Source organism: Aulonocara sp. 'chitande type north' Nkhata Bay, linkage group LG3 (genome assembly GCF_057382095.1).
Source record: "Aulonocara sp. 'chitande type north' Nkhata Bay isolate Kocher_YH1m ecotype deep benthic linkage group LG3, A_spYH_male_GT1.1, whole genome shotgun sequence".
NCBI lineage: Eukaryota > Metazoa > Chordata > Actinopteri > Cichliformes > Cichlidae > Aulonocara > Aulonocara sp. 'chitande type north' Nkhata Bay.
Genome location: NC_141346.1, coordinates 34,721,813 through 34,740,241, shown reverse-complemented (window position 1 = coordinate 34,740,241; position 18,429 = coordinate 34,721,813). Strand labels below are relative to the sequence as shown.

General features: G+C 40.2%; 1 protein-coding gene across 1 annotated transcript in view; it reads left to right on the top strand.

The window, feature by feature from the left end:
• The window catches only part of ndrg2 (NDRG family member 2), a 52,292-nt gene extending 38,694 nt beyond the window's left edge, over nt 1-13,598 (top strand). The window contains exons 4-16 of the mRNA XM_086277799.1: nt 1,798-1,903; nt 2,002-2,122; nt 2,720-2,782; nt 3,078-3,138; nt 8,186-8,272; nt 8,528-8,584; nt 8,686-8,789; nt 8,883-8,921; nt 9,013-9,064; nt 9,187-9,234; nt 9,325-9,360; nt 9,871-9,922; nt 10,628-13,598. Of these exons, the coding sequence (XP_086133925.1) occupies nt 1,798-1,903; nt 2,002-2,122; nt 2,720-2,782; nt 3,078-3,138; nt 8,186-8,272; nt 8,528-8,584; nt 8,686-8,789; nt 8,883-8,921; nt 9,013-9,064; nt 9,187-9,234; nt 9,325-9,360; nt 9,871-9,922; nt 10,628-10,791 (990 nt within the window). The 3' untranslated portion in view covers nt 10,792-13,598. The remainder of the gene's footprint in view (nt 1-1,797; nt 1,904-2,001; nt 2,123-2,719; nt 2,783-3,077; nt 3,139-8,185; nt 8,273-8,527; nt 8,585-8,685; nt 8,790-8,882; nt 8,922-9,012; nt 9,065-9,186; nt 9,235-9,324; nt 9,361-9,870; nt 9,923-10,627) is intronic.
• Nucleotides 13,599-18,429: the final 4,831 nt, after the last annotated feature.

Genomic DNA, 18,429 nt, shown 5'->3' with positions numbered 1-18,429 from the left:
TGATAACTGTTTCTGATAAAATGAAGAGTAGACTGATATATGAAATATTCCTTTATTGGGTGAGAAAATCAGACCATGTCATAACTGCTTTAAGTCATACAGAATAGATATCAGAGCCTTAAACAGGCTGACTTCTGCTAAATGGGTCAAACTGGGCAGAAAGTATACAAACACATAACATCCTTATAGAATATGATGTAACACTATAGATCAACTTAGCTCAGAATATATAAAGCATATAAACAATTACAGCAATATGATGCAACAAACACAGCAGTGCTACTGATCCAAAATACTCAAAGCTTCATAGAACTGAAACAAACATTTATTTTTAGCTCCATTCTGCTGCTGATACATACTTCAGGTTTCTGAACATTAAACTTGTTGCTGCCTTTCATAGTGTGTAACTTGAAGGCCCTGAGTACTTTCTCCCACACTGAAAACACTGGAATGATCAAATTATTTGAACATTACCTAATAAGACTGACTCAGGACAGACAATTAGTTATTTTAAACTTTTCTAGCAGTCCTTCACAAACAGGGAACAGTCTGTCTATTCTCTCCATCTGTCAGCTGCTGCTGGCTCTTCCTCCTCCTCTTCCTCACACACTGTTGAGTTTGTCCTGGTGGATCATCAGGGGTGCAAAGCCTCACAGATGATGTGCAGCAGTGGGTCCCTCAGTCTGTCCTCACTCTGGACACTTGCAGTTGTCACACATGGAAATCAAATGTGTGATAAGCTGCAGGATTCAAACACAAGTGTAACTTATAAACACATGTTCATACTTTTATTCCACAATCAGAGAGAAAGAAAAAGAGAGAGAGTGCAGGACAGACAGACAGGTGACAGTCTCAGGTGTATACACTGCTACAAACAGGAGGATTTAGTGTTTGTGTTATTACGAGTGCTAAACAAGAAGAGTTCCCAGATGGTACAGTGAACACATGTGTGACTCCTGCGATTAAAGCATCTTTCTTTCAGCTTAACGAGTGAACTGTCAGCTCGTTCAAACACACGTTAAAGTCCGTTTGGCTCGACACCACCGAACAGAGGCAGCAATATAACATAGCTAACATTAACAGTGCAGTGGATCCTGCTTGTGCCGTGATATTCAGGACTGCAAACCGAGCAGCATCACTGACTTTCAGCTTGTTGTGTTTGTGGATATATGACTGACTTTAATTATCCACAAAATCATCACATTCTGCCGTCTCAGTGTGGACGGGAGGCCAAAACGGAGAGAAAACGATGTTTTTGTACGAAAACGCATTAGTGTGGACGTAGCCATAGATAGAATAGGGGGATAGAAACATCCCCCTGTGACACTCTTATCTGTCAGCCTGTCTCAAGTATCGCAGTCTAGAAAAATTGGATGACCTGAAGTGGAGGAATGGATATAGAACTTGCAATTTATTAACTTGAGTGTATACAAGGTCCACATTCATACAGAATTTGCAAAGAGCTAGAGAGGAATACTCAGTTTTTGGAGACAAAATAAGAGGCAAGACATGGTTTGGACATGTGCAGTGTAGCAGTGGTGGATGTCTTTGACAAAGGTTGTTGAATATGAAGAGAAAGAGAAAGAACTTGTTGAAGATGAGTTGGTGCAGGGTTGGTGAGACAGGGGAGGATGCTAGGGACAGGGCGAGAGGGAGGCAGACGATTGGCTGTGGCAAGCAGCCAAAAATAAAAGAAAGTTCATGCACCGAAAAGGTTATTATTTTTGTTTTCCATGCCAGATGTTACCATCAGGTTGACGTTGTTAAGTCTGTGTTTGTTCGTGTTGCTTTCTCTAGGAGCACAGTGTTGAGACTCCGCATGGCGTCCTGCACGTGACCCTCCACGGCACGCGAACCACCCGTAGGCCCGCCATCCTCACCTTCCACGATGTGGGTCTGGACAGTGAGTAGCTCTCTCTCCAAGTCAAACAGTCTCTTGCTTGTTACCGATTGCGTTTTTTCCTCATTATCTTTGTTTACTCTGTTTTTGTTACCTGGCAGGTAAGAGCTGCTTCTCGCCTCTGTTCAAATTCGAAGAGATGCAGGAGATTGTCAAGAATTTCACCCTGATTCACATCGACGCCCCAGGACAAGAGGAGGGGGCCGCCGCCTACCCTGCAGGGTGAGACAGTCATCGTGTTTGATAAGGTGTCCTGCAGTAACCTTGCAATTTTTTTTTTAAAGTAAACTTCTGAGAAATGGAAACAATCTTCCGTACAGGCCTGAACCTAATCTCTTCTAAAAATCCTTACCATTCTCCTCTCTCACATCTCCCCCTGCACCATCTCTGTTCTCTAATGCGCTCTTGTCAGAGGTTTAAACAAAATCCCTTCTTTTCTCTCCCCGTACTTCTTATTCCTTCCCCCACGAGTACTTCTCTATCACTCCCTTTCCTTGTGAGATTATTTTAGTGGCTCAGCAGGATTTTGTTTCATGTATTGTGACAGATTCTCAGCTCTGACCCTTCGCTTCTGCCGCTGCTTCTCGAAATTGAAGCTCATTCTCTTTGTGGTCTTAAATCCTTGTGGATAGAGGTGTTAGCCGTCGTATTTACTTATGAAATTTATCTAATGGATCAGCGCTGCCCAGCTACCATGAATAGGTTGAGGAGATCTTAGATAAGAATGAGTATTTCCTGGGTAACATAACATTCTTCACATATTTGTTTTCATATTAAGCCGCTTAATTGCATTAAGCTCATTTGTGTGTGCTGTTGTAGTTACCAGTATCCCTCCATGGAGACCATATCAGAGATGATCCCAGCTGTCCTGCAGTTTTTCAAGTGAGTTAACCGTATTTATTGTGATGTGACCGCAAGCAATTTTTTTGGATTTGTGTAACAGAGCTAAGTGGCCTTGAGACACACAGCGCTACCTGCTGTGGTGACCTTGTTGAAACTGTTTTGCCTCATATCTTTGCAACTATTTCCATTTTCTTGTCAAAATATAAAGAAAAGGGTGGTTCAAGAATTTTGCACAATGCTGTAGATATATAAATAACCAGAGTGTTCAGCAACAATTAACACTGTGTGCACATGTGTATGCTGTAGGTGTTAATAACCTTTATCGTTCTGTCAGCTTCCGTACTGTAATCGGAGTGGGTGTGGGAGCAGGAGCATACATCCTGGCCAGGTTCGCGGTAAGCATCTTTTTCTTTTGTAGAGCTGTCCTGATGAGTCATTTCAGATCCTGCTTTAGCACTCGACAGAGGTCTTATTTTGCATTAACACAGGATGGTGTCAGTTCTTGTTTACAGTTTTGCGTGGGGCTGACTGTAAGAGAGAAGAGTTAAGCAGGAACACTTTGTAAAATAAATGTTAAACTGTGATGCTTGTGGATATTTATGTGCAAACCTCTTAAAATAAGAAAAAGCTGAATGCTCATTAGCTTTGGTTTAAATGTGAAAATCAACATCATCTCCAGACAAAATGCGTCCACAAAATTAGTTTTCTTCTGGGTCACTTCCTGATGTCGAATAAAGAGTTCCCAAATAATTGAAATGGTTTTTAATTGATGTTAAAACTTCAACTTCAAAGGGCTTTTTATTAACGAACATTAAGTGCAGAGAAGATGTCACGGTCTGGCTGGCAGACCGTGGGGAGATGGGGAAATAGGACCCAAACGCCGGACTCTTCAGTGCAACAGTGTTTATTTACAAGGTGGTGAAGTAAACAACAATAAATCCCCAGTTTCCCAGACCCCCGTGGAGTGTCTTCTTCCCAAAAGTCCCCGTGTAGTGCTCTCTGCCCCAGTGTCCCTGCACTCCCCGTGCTCACTGCTCCATCTCGTCCCACACTCCTCCTGAGGGGAAAACAATAGAGGCAGCCGTTAACACTTATCCCAGCAGGCATACATTCACACTTGACTTGTTTGAAGACTGACGTGTAGTCAAACGCAATAATCCCGCGTCGGTGGAAGCTCCATCGCTCATCTAAATAGCTCCCCCGACGAGCCCAGATGAGGAGCAGGTGTGCGGCCAGGACTTCGGGTGTGGCCAGCCCTCAAGTTAGACCACGCCCCCAGGGCTGAAGGTGCCTGTAACTTGGCCACAGCAGAAAGGCAAAACACACACATACCTGCCTACATACAGATGTGCATAGGGGCAGTGCAGACAACACACCAAATAATAATAATAATAATAATAATAATAATAACAATAACAGTCACAGTCCCCACTGCCCACGGACCCCGAGTCCCCAGAGCCGGGTCCGTGACAGAAGAGGTCACTCGACTTTCTTATAGAGAGTTCTACGGTGGCCCTGAGAGGCCAACCAGACTGCAACTTAAGAAAACACCAGCAATAAGAAAAATGCTGCAAAAGCACACAAAACACAATGGAAATAGGAAAAACAGATTTCCAAAAGCACAATGTTTCTGGGGAGACAATAACCCGACGGACCAGTTGCAGGAACCCAAAACATGGTAGATGTGTTTTATCATGATTCATATAATACTGATGACGGATTTTTAGGCTAATAGTTAGGCTAACACACTTACCTCTAGAGCTGGGCGATAGAACGATAACGATATGTATCGCGATATAACTTTTACTCGATAGAGAAATTAAGCTATCGCGATAGACCTCGCCGCTCTTGTCCTCTTAAAAAAAAAAAAAAAAAAAAAGGTCAGCCAATCCAAATTAAGCAGCGCAGAGCCGAACCAATCACAGCCGCAGCGTCACGTCGCGTGACTTGTTACGTACAGCACAAGTGCCAAGCCGCACGTGTGTTTGTTTGGGAAGCAGCCAGCGGGTAATGGAGCCAGCGCGTAATGGAGGAAATGAGTGTGCCGACTAGAAAAATCAACCGAGCGTGACCGAAGAGAAAACAGATGATGGTTCCAATGCCGGAGAGATTGTCGAACGGAAGAGCCAAAGAAGGTCCGTAGTGTGAAGGTATTTCGGCTATTTCAAGTCTGACAAAAACAGAGTAGCGTGCACTGTAAATGTGCCGAAAGCAAGTCTGGAAATACAATGAACTGGTGCATGCGTCACACTGTGTGCCACGTTATTGTTTCGGTGAAATGAATTTCTACAATACTGTTACTGTTAATTCTACTCTCTGCAGTGTTTAAATGCTTACACACACAGTTACTGTCCCTCCACACATACGACTCGGTTCTGCTTCTATGCCCCAGCTTTGTTTACTTTTTCCCACCGAGGCTTCTAGACTTCTGATTGGCCAACATTTCTGCACGGTTAGGAATCTAGCGCCACCTGCTGCTTTGGCATGTTCATAGCAGCGTTTTCCTTCATTTCTGCCTTTATGTGTGGACGGGATTATTTTTTAAAACGAAAACGGAAAATCTCCGTTTTCAAAAATACCCGTGTACGTGTGGACGTAGCCTCAGTCTCTGACTGGAAGCGCTAATTCGTCATTCGGCTTTTGTCAGACTAAAGTAACTGTTAAAACTGTTTGAAAAGCTAAGCTATACAACAAGGAGAGATTGAGAATTTCCTTTTAGTTCTCAGTTTATTTGATATTGACAAAAGTTAGTCAGTTTTGTCTGTTCTTCTGTAAAACAAACTAAGATTTATTTTTAGAATTAATATTTTGTTTCTAAGTGGAATTGACAATTTAGTCTGTTTCGTTTGTTCTATTTTGAAACTTAAACGCTTTAGCGGCTGCCTTTTGTGTAGTTTGCAATATTTGCCTTTATTTATCTGAAAAAGTCTCATGTTCCTTAAGTACATCTACCCTGTTGAACTTATTATGGGAAATAAATATTTAAATAAAAACAAGCTGCTGATTATTTCACATTTTACTTGTGAGCAACGGCACATTTAAATCTTACAAATATAGTTATTTGGCTTATATCGTGATAGATATCGTTATCGCCTGAAATGAAAAAAACATATCGTGATATGAAAAAATCTCATATCGCCCAGCTCTACTTACCTCTCATCTTTTCTTTCCTCACAAAACCGATAGATACTCCACTTCTTTTAAGTGTCTCCAGCACAATTCTTAGCATATTTTGGTTCCTGCAACTGGTCCGTCAGGTTATTGTCTGCCCAGAAACACTTCCCTTGTGCTTTTGGAAATCTGTTTTATTTCTGTTTTAGTTTTTCCTATTTCCGTTGTGTTTTTGCAGCATTCTTCTTATTGCTGGTGTTTTCTTAAGTTGCAGTCCGTTTGGCTTCTCAGGGCCACTGTAGAGTTCTGTGCCGTTCTCCAGAAAACAGCAGATCTGGCAGAGCTGCCACCGGTGAGGAGCTTCTTACTGAGCATGTGTGACAGATATAAAAGAGTCTGGACATCATGCTGCCTGAAACTGCCTGGTTTATTATACCCTGTTGTTCTTGCCCTAGCTAATGTAGTGATCGAAAACTGCTTCCAGTTTCGACTTTTCCTCCTGTACCAACCCTGATGTGGAGGTTTTGTGTGAATTGTAGCACCTATCGCTCAGGAGAACACTATTTGTGTCTTCAGCGGTGGTATAACCAGTACAGAGCTGTGGCCACGTCACTGTTTGCTTGCAGCTCGACTGATGTGACTAGTTAAACTGGCTCATGACAGGTCTGGCAGTGGGTCAGTGATGATCTGAGGAAGCAAATCCTTTGAGGGTCACACAGGCCTCCACCTGTTAACTAACAGCACTCCTGTTGGGTACCAGGGTGAAATCTTTAGACCTTAACCTTATCTTTGTGCAGTGGATCCTGATGTAAGACATTGTCTGGCCTCGTAGTCACTGTACGTAGGCAGTTCCTAGAAAACAACAGCAATCATGTCACTGACTAGCCCGTGATCTGAATCCGACTGAGAACTTCTGGGAGTATCAGATTCAGTCAAATAAAGCCACTTACGGTCCAGGAGATCACTGAATCCCTGAACTTGGACGAGATCCCAGAGGACACCATCCTGCTTCTCATCAGGATCATGCACACACATTAGAGAGTGCATACATCCACATGGGAAGCACACATTCATATTACCGAACCACATTATGCCTCTGATTTTAATTTTTAACTGACTTTTGGTGGGATTTTTGAATCCAGCCTTCAAAGAGTTGATGGCTTTGGTTTCTGCAAATTAAATAATGTCAGCAAAGATCTTCATCCTGAATATTTCACTCATTAAGATCCGATATGCGGTAGAGCTGGGCGATATATCGAGTTTTTAAAAAATATCGATATATTTTTATACGAGATATAAGATGTGACAATATCCTTTATATCGATATAGTCTATGTTACGTTATAATTATACCTGTGGAGCCGCAAGTTTGCCTCTCTTTCGTCCACTTTTGTCTCTACGCAACGTTACTCCGCCTCGCCTCTCCTTCACTGAACACAACTCCCCCTCCTCCCCCATCGCTTCACCTGCAGGAAGCAACAAGATGGACACGGCAAATCTCCGCTAACGAGCTAACCACGCTAACGCCATGCAGCCCAGAGGTGCTGCACGGACTAAAATCCTTTCATTTTCTCAAAAGTTGACAGCGCGCCTTATGTATGAATTCTGGTTGTGCTTGATGACTGCGAACCGATTTTATGTGGAACACGGCGCTCAGCAATCTGTCAAAAAATGTTTTAGTACGACTTTGGTAAGCTACGGTGCTGCACCGCTTGATGGATTGTCGGAGCATTACGGCTGAGCCTCGCGGAGTGATACGTACAGTGCTTCAACGTAATATTACCCTACTGTGTATAAGGTCCATAAATGGCAGCTGTTAAGAGACGTGGTTGCGAAGCGGACTTCAAACTCCAGGCTGTCAGTCACGCAGTACAAGTTGGGAACAGAGCAGCTGTGAAATCTGTCTTTGTTATTGTGCTCAGCGTCTTTTAGTTTACATTTTGACTGCACAATTGTGAGCTTTTTGTTATGCACAAAAACAACATTGTTTTCTTTTATTTATGGAGCATTATTATTTAATAAATGCTCATCATTTATTTTTGAGTAAATTTCATGTACATCTGCTCTATGTTAATAAAAGTGCCTGTGTGACATCTGGGACACAGCTTTGACTAAGAACTCTCTTTTTGTTCTTACTTTATGGCTTTAAAAAAATATCAAGATATATATCTCATATCGCCATCCAGCTAAAAAATATCGAGATATGAATTTTGTGTCATATCGCCCAGCCCTAATGTGCGGTTTGTTTTCCCTTCACCACGTGAGCCGTAAATATAGATGTATGTGAGATAGTGTCACACTGTCAGTGAACACTTCTGCTTTCTCTCCTCAGCTCACAAACCCAGATGCAGTGGAAGGTCTGGTTCTGATCAACATCGACACTAACGCCCGAGGATGGATAGACTGGGCTGCTCAAAAGGTTTCTTTCTCTCTCTCTTCCTTCCTTCCACGTCAGGGCTGCAGTGGCCGTGTACACAGAAACATCATTTAATCTTTTTAGTCCTAATGGGAGTTACTCATCAATGTAAAAATAGCTCTGGATATGAAATTACGTGACTTCACGCACGGTCTGTGTGTTCTGTGCTATTGATCATGTAATTGTTTATCGTATATTTCATCGCGCTTGATTAAAATAAATAAACTGCCTGAATGATCCCCCCTCTTTCCTCTACAGCTCAGCTCCGTGACGTCCTCCCTCACAGAGCAGATTCTGTGCCACCTTTTCAGTCAGGTACATTATTAGATCCATAAGTGTTTAAATGACAGATTTTTTTTTTGTGAGTTAAATAAAAAATTGAGAAAAAAGGATCAAATGTTAAACCGTTTTTCTAGGAGGAGCTGTCGTCAAGCACAGATCTAGTGCAGTCTTACAGAGAGCGCATCTCCAAAGCTCCCAACCTGTCCAACATGGAGCTCCTGTGGAAATCTTACAACAGGTAAACATAACATGCTGTCGTGCATCATGACTTAAATACAAATAATCGACCTTACATCAAACTACCACTGACACCATTTCTTTCTCCTTGCAGTCGTAGAGACCTGATCTTTGACCGCAACAGCGCTTTCAAGTAAATACCCACTCTCTGATTTTTTTTACTAAACGTTAATCTCTCAAATCTTCAAACTTCTAATCAGCACCTGTTTCTGTTTGACCCTCAGATGTCCTGTGATGCTGGTGGTGGGCGATCATGCTCCCTATGAGGATGCTGCTGTAAGTTTCTTTTATTATTTGACACTTACCTGAACGGCTGTTTGCACCGATTGTACGTTTCTGTGCAAAAAAAGGATCTGATGGGTTGTAACAAAGACTGTGTTTCTTTCTGTAACCACCAGGTGGAGTGCAACAGCAAAATGGACCCGACAACAACCTCGTTCTTAAAGGTGGTTTTCATACGTGTGTCCTCAGTGTCTGCATCGTCTGTCTGTCTTTGTTTTTTTTCACCTTTACTTACATCTTCTGTTCTTCTGCAGATGGCTGATGCTGGTGGTCTGCCTCAGCTGACTCAGGTAAAAACACCTTAGGATCTCTATAATAACACACATGTGACATAGGTGTGGATGTTAAATCCACCCTGGGCAATACTTCAGTGTGAAAAGAACATCTTGATACTTTTCCATTGTGTCACACTCACAGGTGCCTAATTAAAAAACTTAGAACAAGCCAAATTTTGGCTTCTGTTCCCACTTAGCTGTCATGAAAGGAAGATTTAACTACAGAGATCAAGATCCATTTAAAACAAAGCAGTAAATATATTGATGTCTTGTTGGTTTGTGGGGATTGACTCGTGTTAGGAGTCTGCTACAGGTAGCCACAAGGCGAATTGTAGTTTTTCACACATACGCGGTAGCTTCATTGTCTTTTAGCCCCAGAGGTTGGCAAATGTTTTTAGGTGTCAAAACTAAAACGGATACCCTTGGCTTCCACATGGGGTCCTCAGTGAGCACCATTATTCAGTGCAGCAAACGAGTTAAACATGTTTTTGGCCTGATATGTAATGTCCTGTGTTTTTTTTGCAGCCTGCTAAACTTACTGAGGCTTTCAAGTATTTCATCCAGGGCATGGGCTACAGTAAGTTCACTTTATCAAGCAGTTATCTTCCTTATTTCTACAGAGACATGGCTTTAGTATTGTTTCCTATTTGCTTCATACTTTTATTTCGATACTCTGTTTAGTTACATACCCTCATCGTGAGCATGAATGTTGTGGTCATTTGGGCTTTTAATGATTTCTTTGAACTGTTCTTTTTTCCACGGTGTAATGATTGTACAGCATACATCTGACTTTAAAAGCTTTGACTTCTGGAGTGGACTTTGGGAAGGCCATTCCAGAAGCTTAATGTTAGCCAGTTTTATACATTCCAAAACCAGGTTTGATGTGTGTTCGGGATCCTGTTGGAACACCCAGCCGTGTTTCAACTGTCCAGCTATTGATCTAAGAGGAAGTTGAAGAATTTGGAGGTAGTCTAGTGAGATGTTAATAGGTCTTGGCCTCATCTGACCCTGTGCAGATTAGAGAAAATTCAAAATGAATTGAAAATTGCCCCCCTAATCCTTGTTTTTTTAACGCTATTAAAGATGTATGCTGTATAGTCTTTCCATGCTGGAAAAATAACAATTCAAGTAAATGATTAAAGGCCACAAATTGTCAATCATGTCCATTATGAGTGTGGATGACCACAACTATGTGTTGTCAGCAACATTTCCTTACCTTTTGATACCTGACTGTTTCCATGACTTGTACTCTTACTGACCGTTTCTCTGTGTTTCTCCACAGTGGCTTCATCTTGCATGACTCGCCTGTCCCGCTCTCGTACCACCTCCCTCTCCTCCTCCTACTCCATGGATGGCTCCCGCTCTCGCTCCCGCACCCTGTCCCAGGGCTCGCAGGGCGGCCAGATGCCGCCCAGCCCCTCCCAAACGATGGAGGTGTCTTGCTGAAGAAAAACAAAACGATAGAAAGAAAGAGCGAGAGTGGGATGAGAGGAGGGTGGAAGCAAAAGGAAGGGAAAGATGAAGCATGACAATAATGCAGAGACAAGATGAATGGGTTACTTATTTGCCACTAAACAACTCCTTTCATTCCCCACAAAGAGCATAGGAATATGGATGGTTAGAGAGAGGGAGGGAAGGAGGAAGAGGAATAGAGTGACTTGAGTGGAAAATAGAAACCCTTCTCTTTACAACCTCAGCCCAAAGCAAAGTACAACCGGCTGTTCTGCCATAAACATGAGTCTTTAAAAGGCATGAAGAGATTATTAAAGCAAAGGAGGGGGTGACGAACAGCAACTAGTCCTCTCTCCCTCTATTGTCAGCCAATAGAGCCCTTTAATTTAGATTTACAGTGCAGCGTACAAAACCAATAGTAATAATCCTGAAAACGGTATTGTGGATGTTGATGCTGATGATTCTGATGTTCTCGATGATGATGATGATATTGAAGCTAATGACAGAAAAAAAACAGTAACTTTTCTCTTTATTACATAATGACTTAAAAACGACATAGACAAAAAAAAACGTACTATAGCAGAGATACTTATAACAATGTGTGTCTACTACTTTTAAAGCTAGTTTTTATTGTGTTCTTTTTTTTTTAAATCATTTCTTTTATGGGATTTTTTTTCTTCTTATATGTAACCTGTCTCAGCAAGGGGCTGAAGATACTGATTGGCTGACCCCATCATATGGAGACAGCCAATGAGATCCATTGTAGTGACTACTTCCTCCTTGATGTTGCCAGATTTTTTATGTCTTCCATTTGGCCCACGTCTATAAGTGACTGTAATCTTTCCCCCCCTCCATTGGATTTTGATGTGATGGACAAGAAGCTTTTATTTTATTTTATTTTTTCTTCTGGACTGTTTGGAAGTTGCATGCCTGCTATCAACTCATGTTAATATTGAATGGATAATTTTGTTTTGTTTTTTTTCTTTTATATTCTGCTAAGTTGTGTGAATCTGTGTTCGTGTGTGTGCTGTTTCGAGTTATGGCCTGGAGGTAAACATAGGTGAGACTGAGGGTGTTTTGCGCGCTTTAATTATCACCCTATTGATAGTAGTCGCCGCACATTCAGAAGTGCTTCCAATACTGCTGGCAGTCTTGCACTGCGTGTCTTAATATCCACACTTGTGTTCTACCACTCACCAGGGAGCATCCCATCATCGGTAGCATGCTCGTATGGATATTGCATTTCAGTGCTCGGTGTGGCCAGAAAGGGATCACTGTGTTCATCATCTATCTGGGTTGTAATCTCTTAGCCTTGCCCATGCACGGATACCTCCAAACAAACCCAGCTAGCATACTTGACTTCATGTGTGCTGCGGTGGTGGGGGGGTGCGGGTAAAACCAATGCGTACTCCTCTCCACCCACTTTATTCACCAACGGGGACAACAGAGTCATGTTTGCATATGTTTATACTGATATGTGTGAGTGTGAGAGGGAGTGTGTGGGGAGAGAGAGAGAGCAAATGTCAGTGCTCGTGTCTTGTAAGCACAGTTAACCAATGAAGATGGAGAAAGGCCCAGGTTACCTACAAAAGTTTTAAGACCAATAAAACCCCTTGTGACTTATCAGTGACAATGAACCAGCCCCTTCACTGCCACCATGCTCAGATAATATATAAGAATAGAAAACAAGAGTTTCTTCAGCCACTCTCTGAACTCTGAGCCAACCGGTTGGAGCCAATAAGCTTAAGCGTCCTGCCAAAACTAAAAGCCCCTCAAGAATCGAGGTGTTTATTGACCAAATTCTGCCATCAGAAGTGCTCTGAGCTAAACGTGCACCTTTAAGCATCAGTTATCATAAATAAATTCATCCAGATTCTCACTGAATTGCTAATACTTAATAATTGCAAATAAAGTCAAAGCTTACCACTGCCCTGTGCCAAGTAGCCATTACACGGACTGTGCTTTTAAAGGACCATGTTTAAGCCCAGTCCATTGCATGCGTTTATATTCTAATGCATGAAAGCACGACCACTGAGTTGGAAGATGCCTGTTTCATTTAAATGCTATTTAATTCTCCTTTTTCCAAACCTGACTCATGAAGCGGACATGGTTGTGATGCGATGGAAGGCCTTAGATGTGAGCTTGGAATTATAATTGATGGTCGGAATGATGACGGCAACCTGTTTTTGAGTCACTCCCCTCCGATCCATAATAGGCTGCTTATGCAGTGCATAAACGGCCTATTGTACCATCAACATCTTTTGCAGAAGATGTGGAAAACACAAATACTGATGATATCATGCCGCATGCTTGTGCATGATAGATTGTGGCATTAAAGCATGTGGGTTGCAGACCATTGTGCTGGAGTGTACAATGTAATTGCTGGGCTCATTTCAGGATTAAAGCCTAGAAATTTTAAAAAGGCCAAATAAGGAAATCAGAGTGGTTGAACAGGGCTGTGTGATTGTAAATGCTTGTCCATTTTGTCTTTTTTTTTGTCTCTTAGTTTTTACAATTCAATTACATTTTTCTTTCCCCTTTGATTTGTTTTAATGATCTTTCTTTGTTTTATGTATGTGAAGTGTTAGTTTACTGTCCCGATGTGCTCACAAGTTAGTTAACCGTGTGATAGTTCTGGAGTAACTTTTTTAGCATTAGCGCTTATAAGGGAGAATAATATAATTAACAATTAAAAAAAAAATTAAAGAGAATCAAACTTGTGTGGCTAATTGCTCTGTGTAACACAATGAACATCCTAAAAAAAAAGCAAAGAAAATAAAATTAATAGAAGCTTAAGAGAACTGTCTTGTCTCCTGACTTCTTTTTTCTGTGTTGTGTTCAGCATTGTACAATGTATAGGCTAGCTTGTACCCATTAGTGACACCGATGAGCTCAGTGCTGCTGAGCAGCAGTCCAGTGAGGGCACAAGAAATTTAAAAAAAAAAAACTTTTTTTTAAAGATGTTTCGTATTTGTTCTGTGCTAACCAAAGATTTTTTTATGTTTTTATTTTTGTATTATTCTGGAATGTTAGGGATGCAATGATACCAATTTTTTCAAACCGATACGATACCGATACTTGGATCTGAGTACTTGCCGATACAGAGTACGAAAACCGATACTTCTACCACACACACACACACACAAATGCAATGAATTGGAAGACAGGTTTTATTTTATTCTCTGCCGATAATAAATAATATCTTAATAAAAATTACCACAAAAAAATTTCAAGTGAAAAATAAGCACTTCTGTTAAATTATTGCAGAGTCTCCACATTGTAATTTAACAAAATATCACTGAACTATTGGCACTGTCTCGAGCTTTTGGAATAATAAATAAACACTTCTGTTTGGAATAAAATAAATACAAATTAGGTTTGAGAATAAAATAAACGTTTAAATTGTTGCAGAGTGTCCATATTGTAAACAAACAAACAAAGTAACTAAAGTATTTGGCATTGACGAACGAACTCCCCATCTGCCCGTGGATCATCAGTCCACTGTGCCGTTAAACCAAGGACTGACATCGCGCACACACTGCTTGTCTTTACCTCTTTAGAAAGTTTTGGCACCATTATCTCCCTGATGTGTGAGCGGCTGGGAATTTCATATCGCAGCTCGAGTATGCTGAGAAGAATCCTGTTTTCCACGACTGGCATTGGCTGGTCATCCAGAGCGATAAAATGAGTCAGAGCCTCTGTTATTTTAACATCCCGTGGATTTTCTCTTGACATTTTTCATCCCTTTTTCAAAACCTGAGTTAAAGTTGGCTGTTCCGGTCCACACTGCTGACATTTTGTTTAGCCTAGCTACAGCAGCCTCCAGTTTCTCTTTTTTTATCTGGAGCTGCCAGTCTCACTCGTCTAACCCTGTGCCTGTTTAGCACGGGATGTCCCCCTAGTGGCCAATCTAAAAAACTACAACAAAAATGACAAGCCACCCTCTGATTAATTAAATAAGTTAGTATCGGTTCATGGTATCGGTTAACTTTTACGAGTATGAGTACACACACATTTTACAGTATCGGCCCCGATACCAGTATTGGTATCGGTGCATCCCTATGGAACGTCAATAGTTGTTCACCTGGAACTGGTGGGTTCACATGGTAAGCAGAGTAGTGCCATCAAAGGACCAACTTGCTAGCATATAGTAGTAGTCTATAGTACATTTTAAGCTAGCTGTCTTTTCACTTTTCTTATTGTTACTGCCTACTAACAATTGGAAAGATAATTGAATATTAGGTTTTGTTCCACACAATTTCTCTACAAACACATTGCAATTTTCACATAAATGGATAAATAGGCTGGTACATGCTAAAATTTATTTTGAGCTCAAAGCTTTAGCATAATAGAATATTAGCATTTAAACATGTACATTTTAATAGATCTCATTTCTGAGGTTTATTTTCCCTTCATGAAAAGTTTTGAAGTAGATTGTACATTCTTTTACTTTTGAGTCCAAAAACTACACATTAGAATTTTTAACCAGTATCAGCTCTTTTACTTACCTGCAAATAAAAATCTATGATACTGCTTTACTGACTCAGTAAAGCAGTATCAGTGCAGGTAAGCTTCACTACTACATTTCACCAGACAGTGGCAGCAATGAAGTGTCTCGTGCTTCTGGATGTAGCGCTGCAATTAAAATCTGATTAACAGATAAAACTACTAAGCTCTAAACAGCCACAGATAAAAGAAGAAATATAAAATCTTTGCTGTTGAACAATTTCATAGTGTTGTTTCTAAACGGATGTGAATACAGTGGAATTTTAAGTATATCAGATAAGTAGTCATTGACTATCATGTGGGCTGATATTTGTTTTGTTACACTAAATCAAAGTATCTCTAAGTAATAAATAAAAAGAGTGCATGTCTTTACAGTGCCTCAAAAATGTGTCCAAAAATTACTTCTGCAATCCTGCAATTTACATTTCCATTGTTTCCTACATTTAGAAGCGTTTTACACCTGTTCTTACAAAAAAGCATAAAGATGTTGAAAGTACCCAAACACCTGCATAGATGAGAGGGGAAGGTAAAGAATTTCACATTTTGTAGCTGATAATTCTAATTAATACTAGCTTTTTTCTCATCTGTCAATAACACTAATTTCTAAACTAATACACTCTGAAATCTTTAAATGATAAATGGCCTGTATTTGTATAGCGCTTTACTTAGTCCCTAAGGGCCCCAAAGCACTTTACACGTTCAGTCATTCACACACCGGTGATGGCAAGCTACATTGTAGCCACAGCCATCCTGGGGGCGCACTGACAGAGGCGAGGCTGCCGGACACTGGCGCCACCGGGCCCTCTGACCACCAGTAGGCAAACATGGGGTTAGTATCTTGCCCAAGGATATTTGGCATGTAGACTGGAGGAGCCTGGGATCGAACCACCAACCTTCCGGTGAGTAGGTGACCCGCTCTACCACCTGAGCCATAGCCACCCCCAAATAGATATAAAATATATATATTTTTTAAAATGATCATAACATTGCTTGATTATAATGTCCAGTGTCTGCAAGCTTCAGTATGACTCAAATCAAATCAAATCACTTTTATTGTCACATCACATGTGCAGGTACATTGGTACAGCACATGTGAGTGAAATTCTTGTGTGCGAGCTTCACAAGCAACAGAGTTGTGCAAAATACAATAATGTAAACAAGCAAAATACAAGAATGGCTACATCTGAAACTAATAAATATATGTACAATATATAATAGTATATGCATTTCTGGATGTGTATACTAAATATTTTTCTACGTGTGTGTGTGTGTGTGTGTGTGTACACATATTTTACAAATTAAATAGAGTAAACAATAAGTAGAATATTTAAAATAAATAAAATAAAATATACAGAGTGAGACATGTGCATGACGTTACACCAGAAAGTAGCAGCAATGAAATGATTATCAATGTCATGATTATCCCTGTTCATCCTTTATGCTTTTGCCTCTAATGCTGAAATGATCTCCTGAACAGGGAGATCATTACTCTGGCTCTAAACAGGAGGACACAAAAGAAAAAGTGTAAGTATACACTACCAGGACAAGAGAATTGTGATGCAAAATTTTATAGTAATATTTCTAGAAAGTTGTGAATACAGTGTACTGTTAGATAATTTGAAGTATAGTAAATAGTCACTGAGCACCACACTCTGCGTGGTTATATAAGTGTTTTGTTGAACAAATTCAGATTGTAATAGTAAGTAAGTAATAGAGAAAAAGTGCATTATTTTATAGTGCTTCAAACTTGTGCATAAATTACTACTTGTAAGATAAAAACACATTTAAAAGTGTTATACATTCAAAAAACAAAAGACACATACATTTGAATGCCTTGGTGCCTTGGATGAAGCTAAATGCATGAAAATAATAAATGCAACTCCACAAACTGTCTCACTTACTGCTGAACTTTATTTACATATTTCTATGGTTATAATTGAATTCATCAGGTAGGATCTCAACACTTAAAGGAACTAAATGTGTTAATGTCACTATGATCTCTTTAAACTTGGTCAAAACATATGTCTCAGCAGTCAACAAATGCTGGTAACTGGATGCCAAATAACTCAATTTAACAACAGCATAAAGTATTAAGTAACATAACCTTATGGTCCATAAAGCAAAAAACCCCCGAAACAAAACCAAATCTTAGAACGTTATAAACCATATGACATCTTTTCTTTAGTAATAAAAAAAAGGTTAAATTAAGATAAACATTTCATCCATCCATCCAGTTTCTTTCTATTTCCTTGAGTTCAAGTCATGGGAGTAAGCCGCCTAAGCAAAGAAGCAAAGACCTCCCTGTTTCCAGCCACCTTTTTCAGCTTCCTTGAGATATAAGGGGAGTGTTTGGGTAGCAGTCAAGGACAAAGGTCCTAGAGGACTAATAACTAGCTATCAAAGATAAATGTTTCAATTATACAAATTTACAGTCATTATATTTTAAACATATCCATCCTCCATACTGATTCAGATACCAATACATCAGTAATTTTATACAACACGTTACAGGCTCAGTCTCAAATAATGCAAACAAAGCAATGCATGCCATATATTACATATGATATTCATAGTCATAAAAACTGCTAAATAGAATTCATGACATTAGTGTTTTAATCAGTACTTTAAAAATATAAATAAATGCAAGTAAAAGAAAATCTTAGGTAACTTTTTGCTCGTGTAAACTGAAAACAAATAATGGAAGGGACACCTGCTTTTACTAGTTAAGAGATTTAAATTTGTATTTTTCTTAGTCTTGAAAGGATGTGGCTTTCAGTTTCTTTAAAATAGCTCTTGTTTGCTCATATTCATATTGTTTTGCTCATGCGTTGGAATACCTGTCTTCTAATCAGAACTTTTCTTTGTTTTTAGTGTCCTTCCAATTTTTGAGAAAAAGCCTCCCAGCGAGAAAATTGTGTCTAAAGTATAGATACAATTCAGGCCCAAAGATTCAAGACACCTAAGTTCATTTAGAATATCAAAGGAGGGGTCACTGATGAGTTGCTGGCGCTTTAGAGGGTTTCTAGAGTGGGTTACACGGAGTGTTTCCAGTGAAAGGTTAAATGAGGGCAGGAGATACCCCAGTGGAACCATAAAGTAGATTAGACTCTCTTCCACTTTTACATT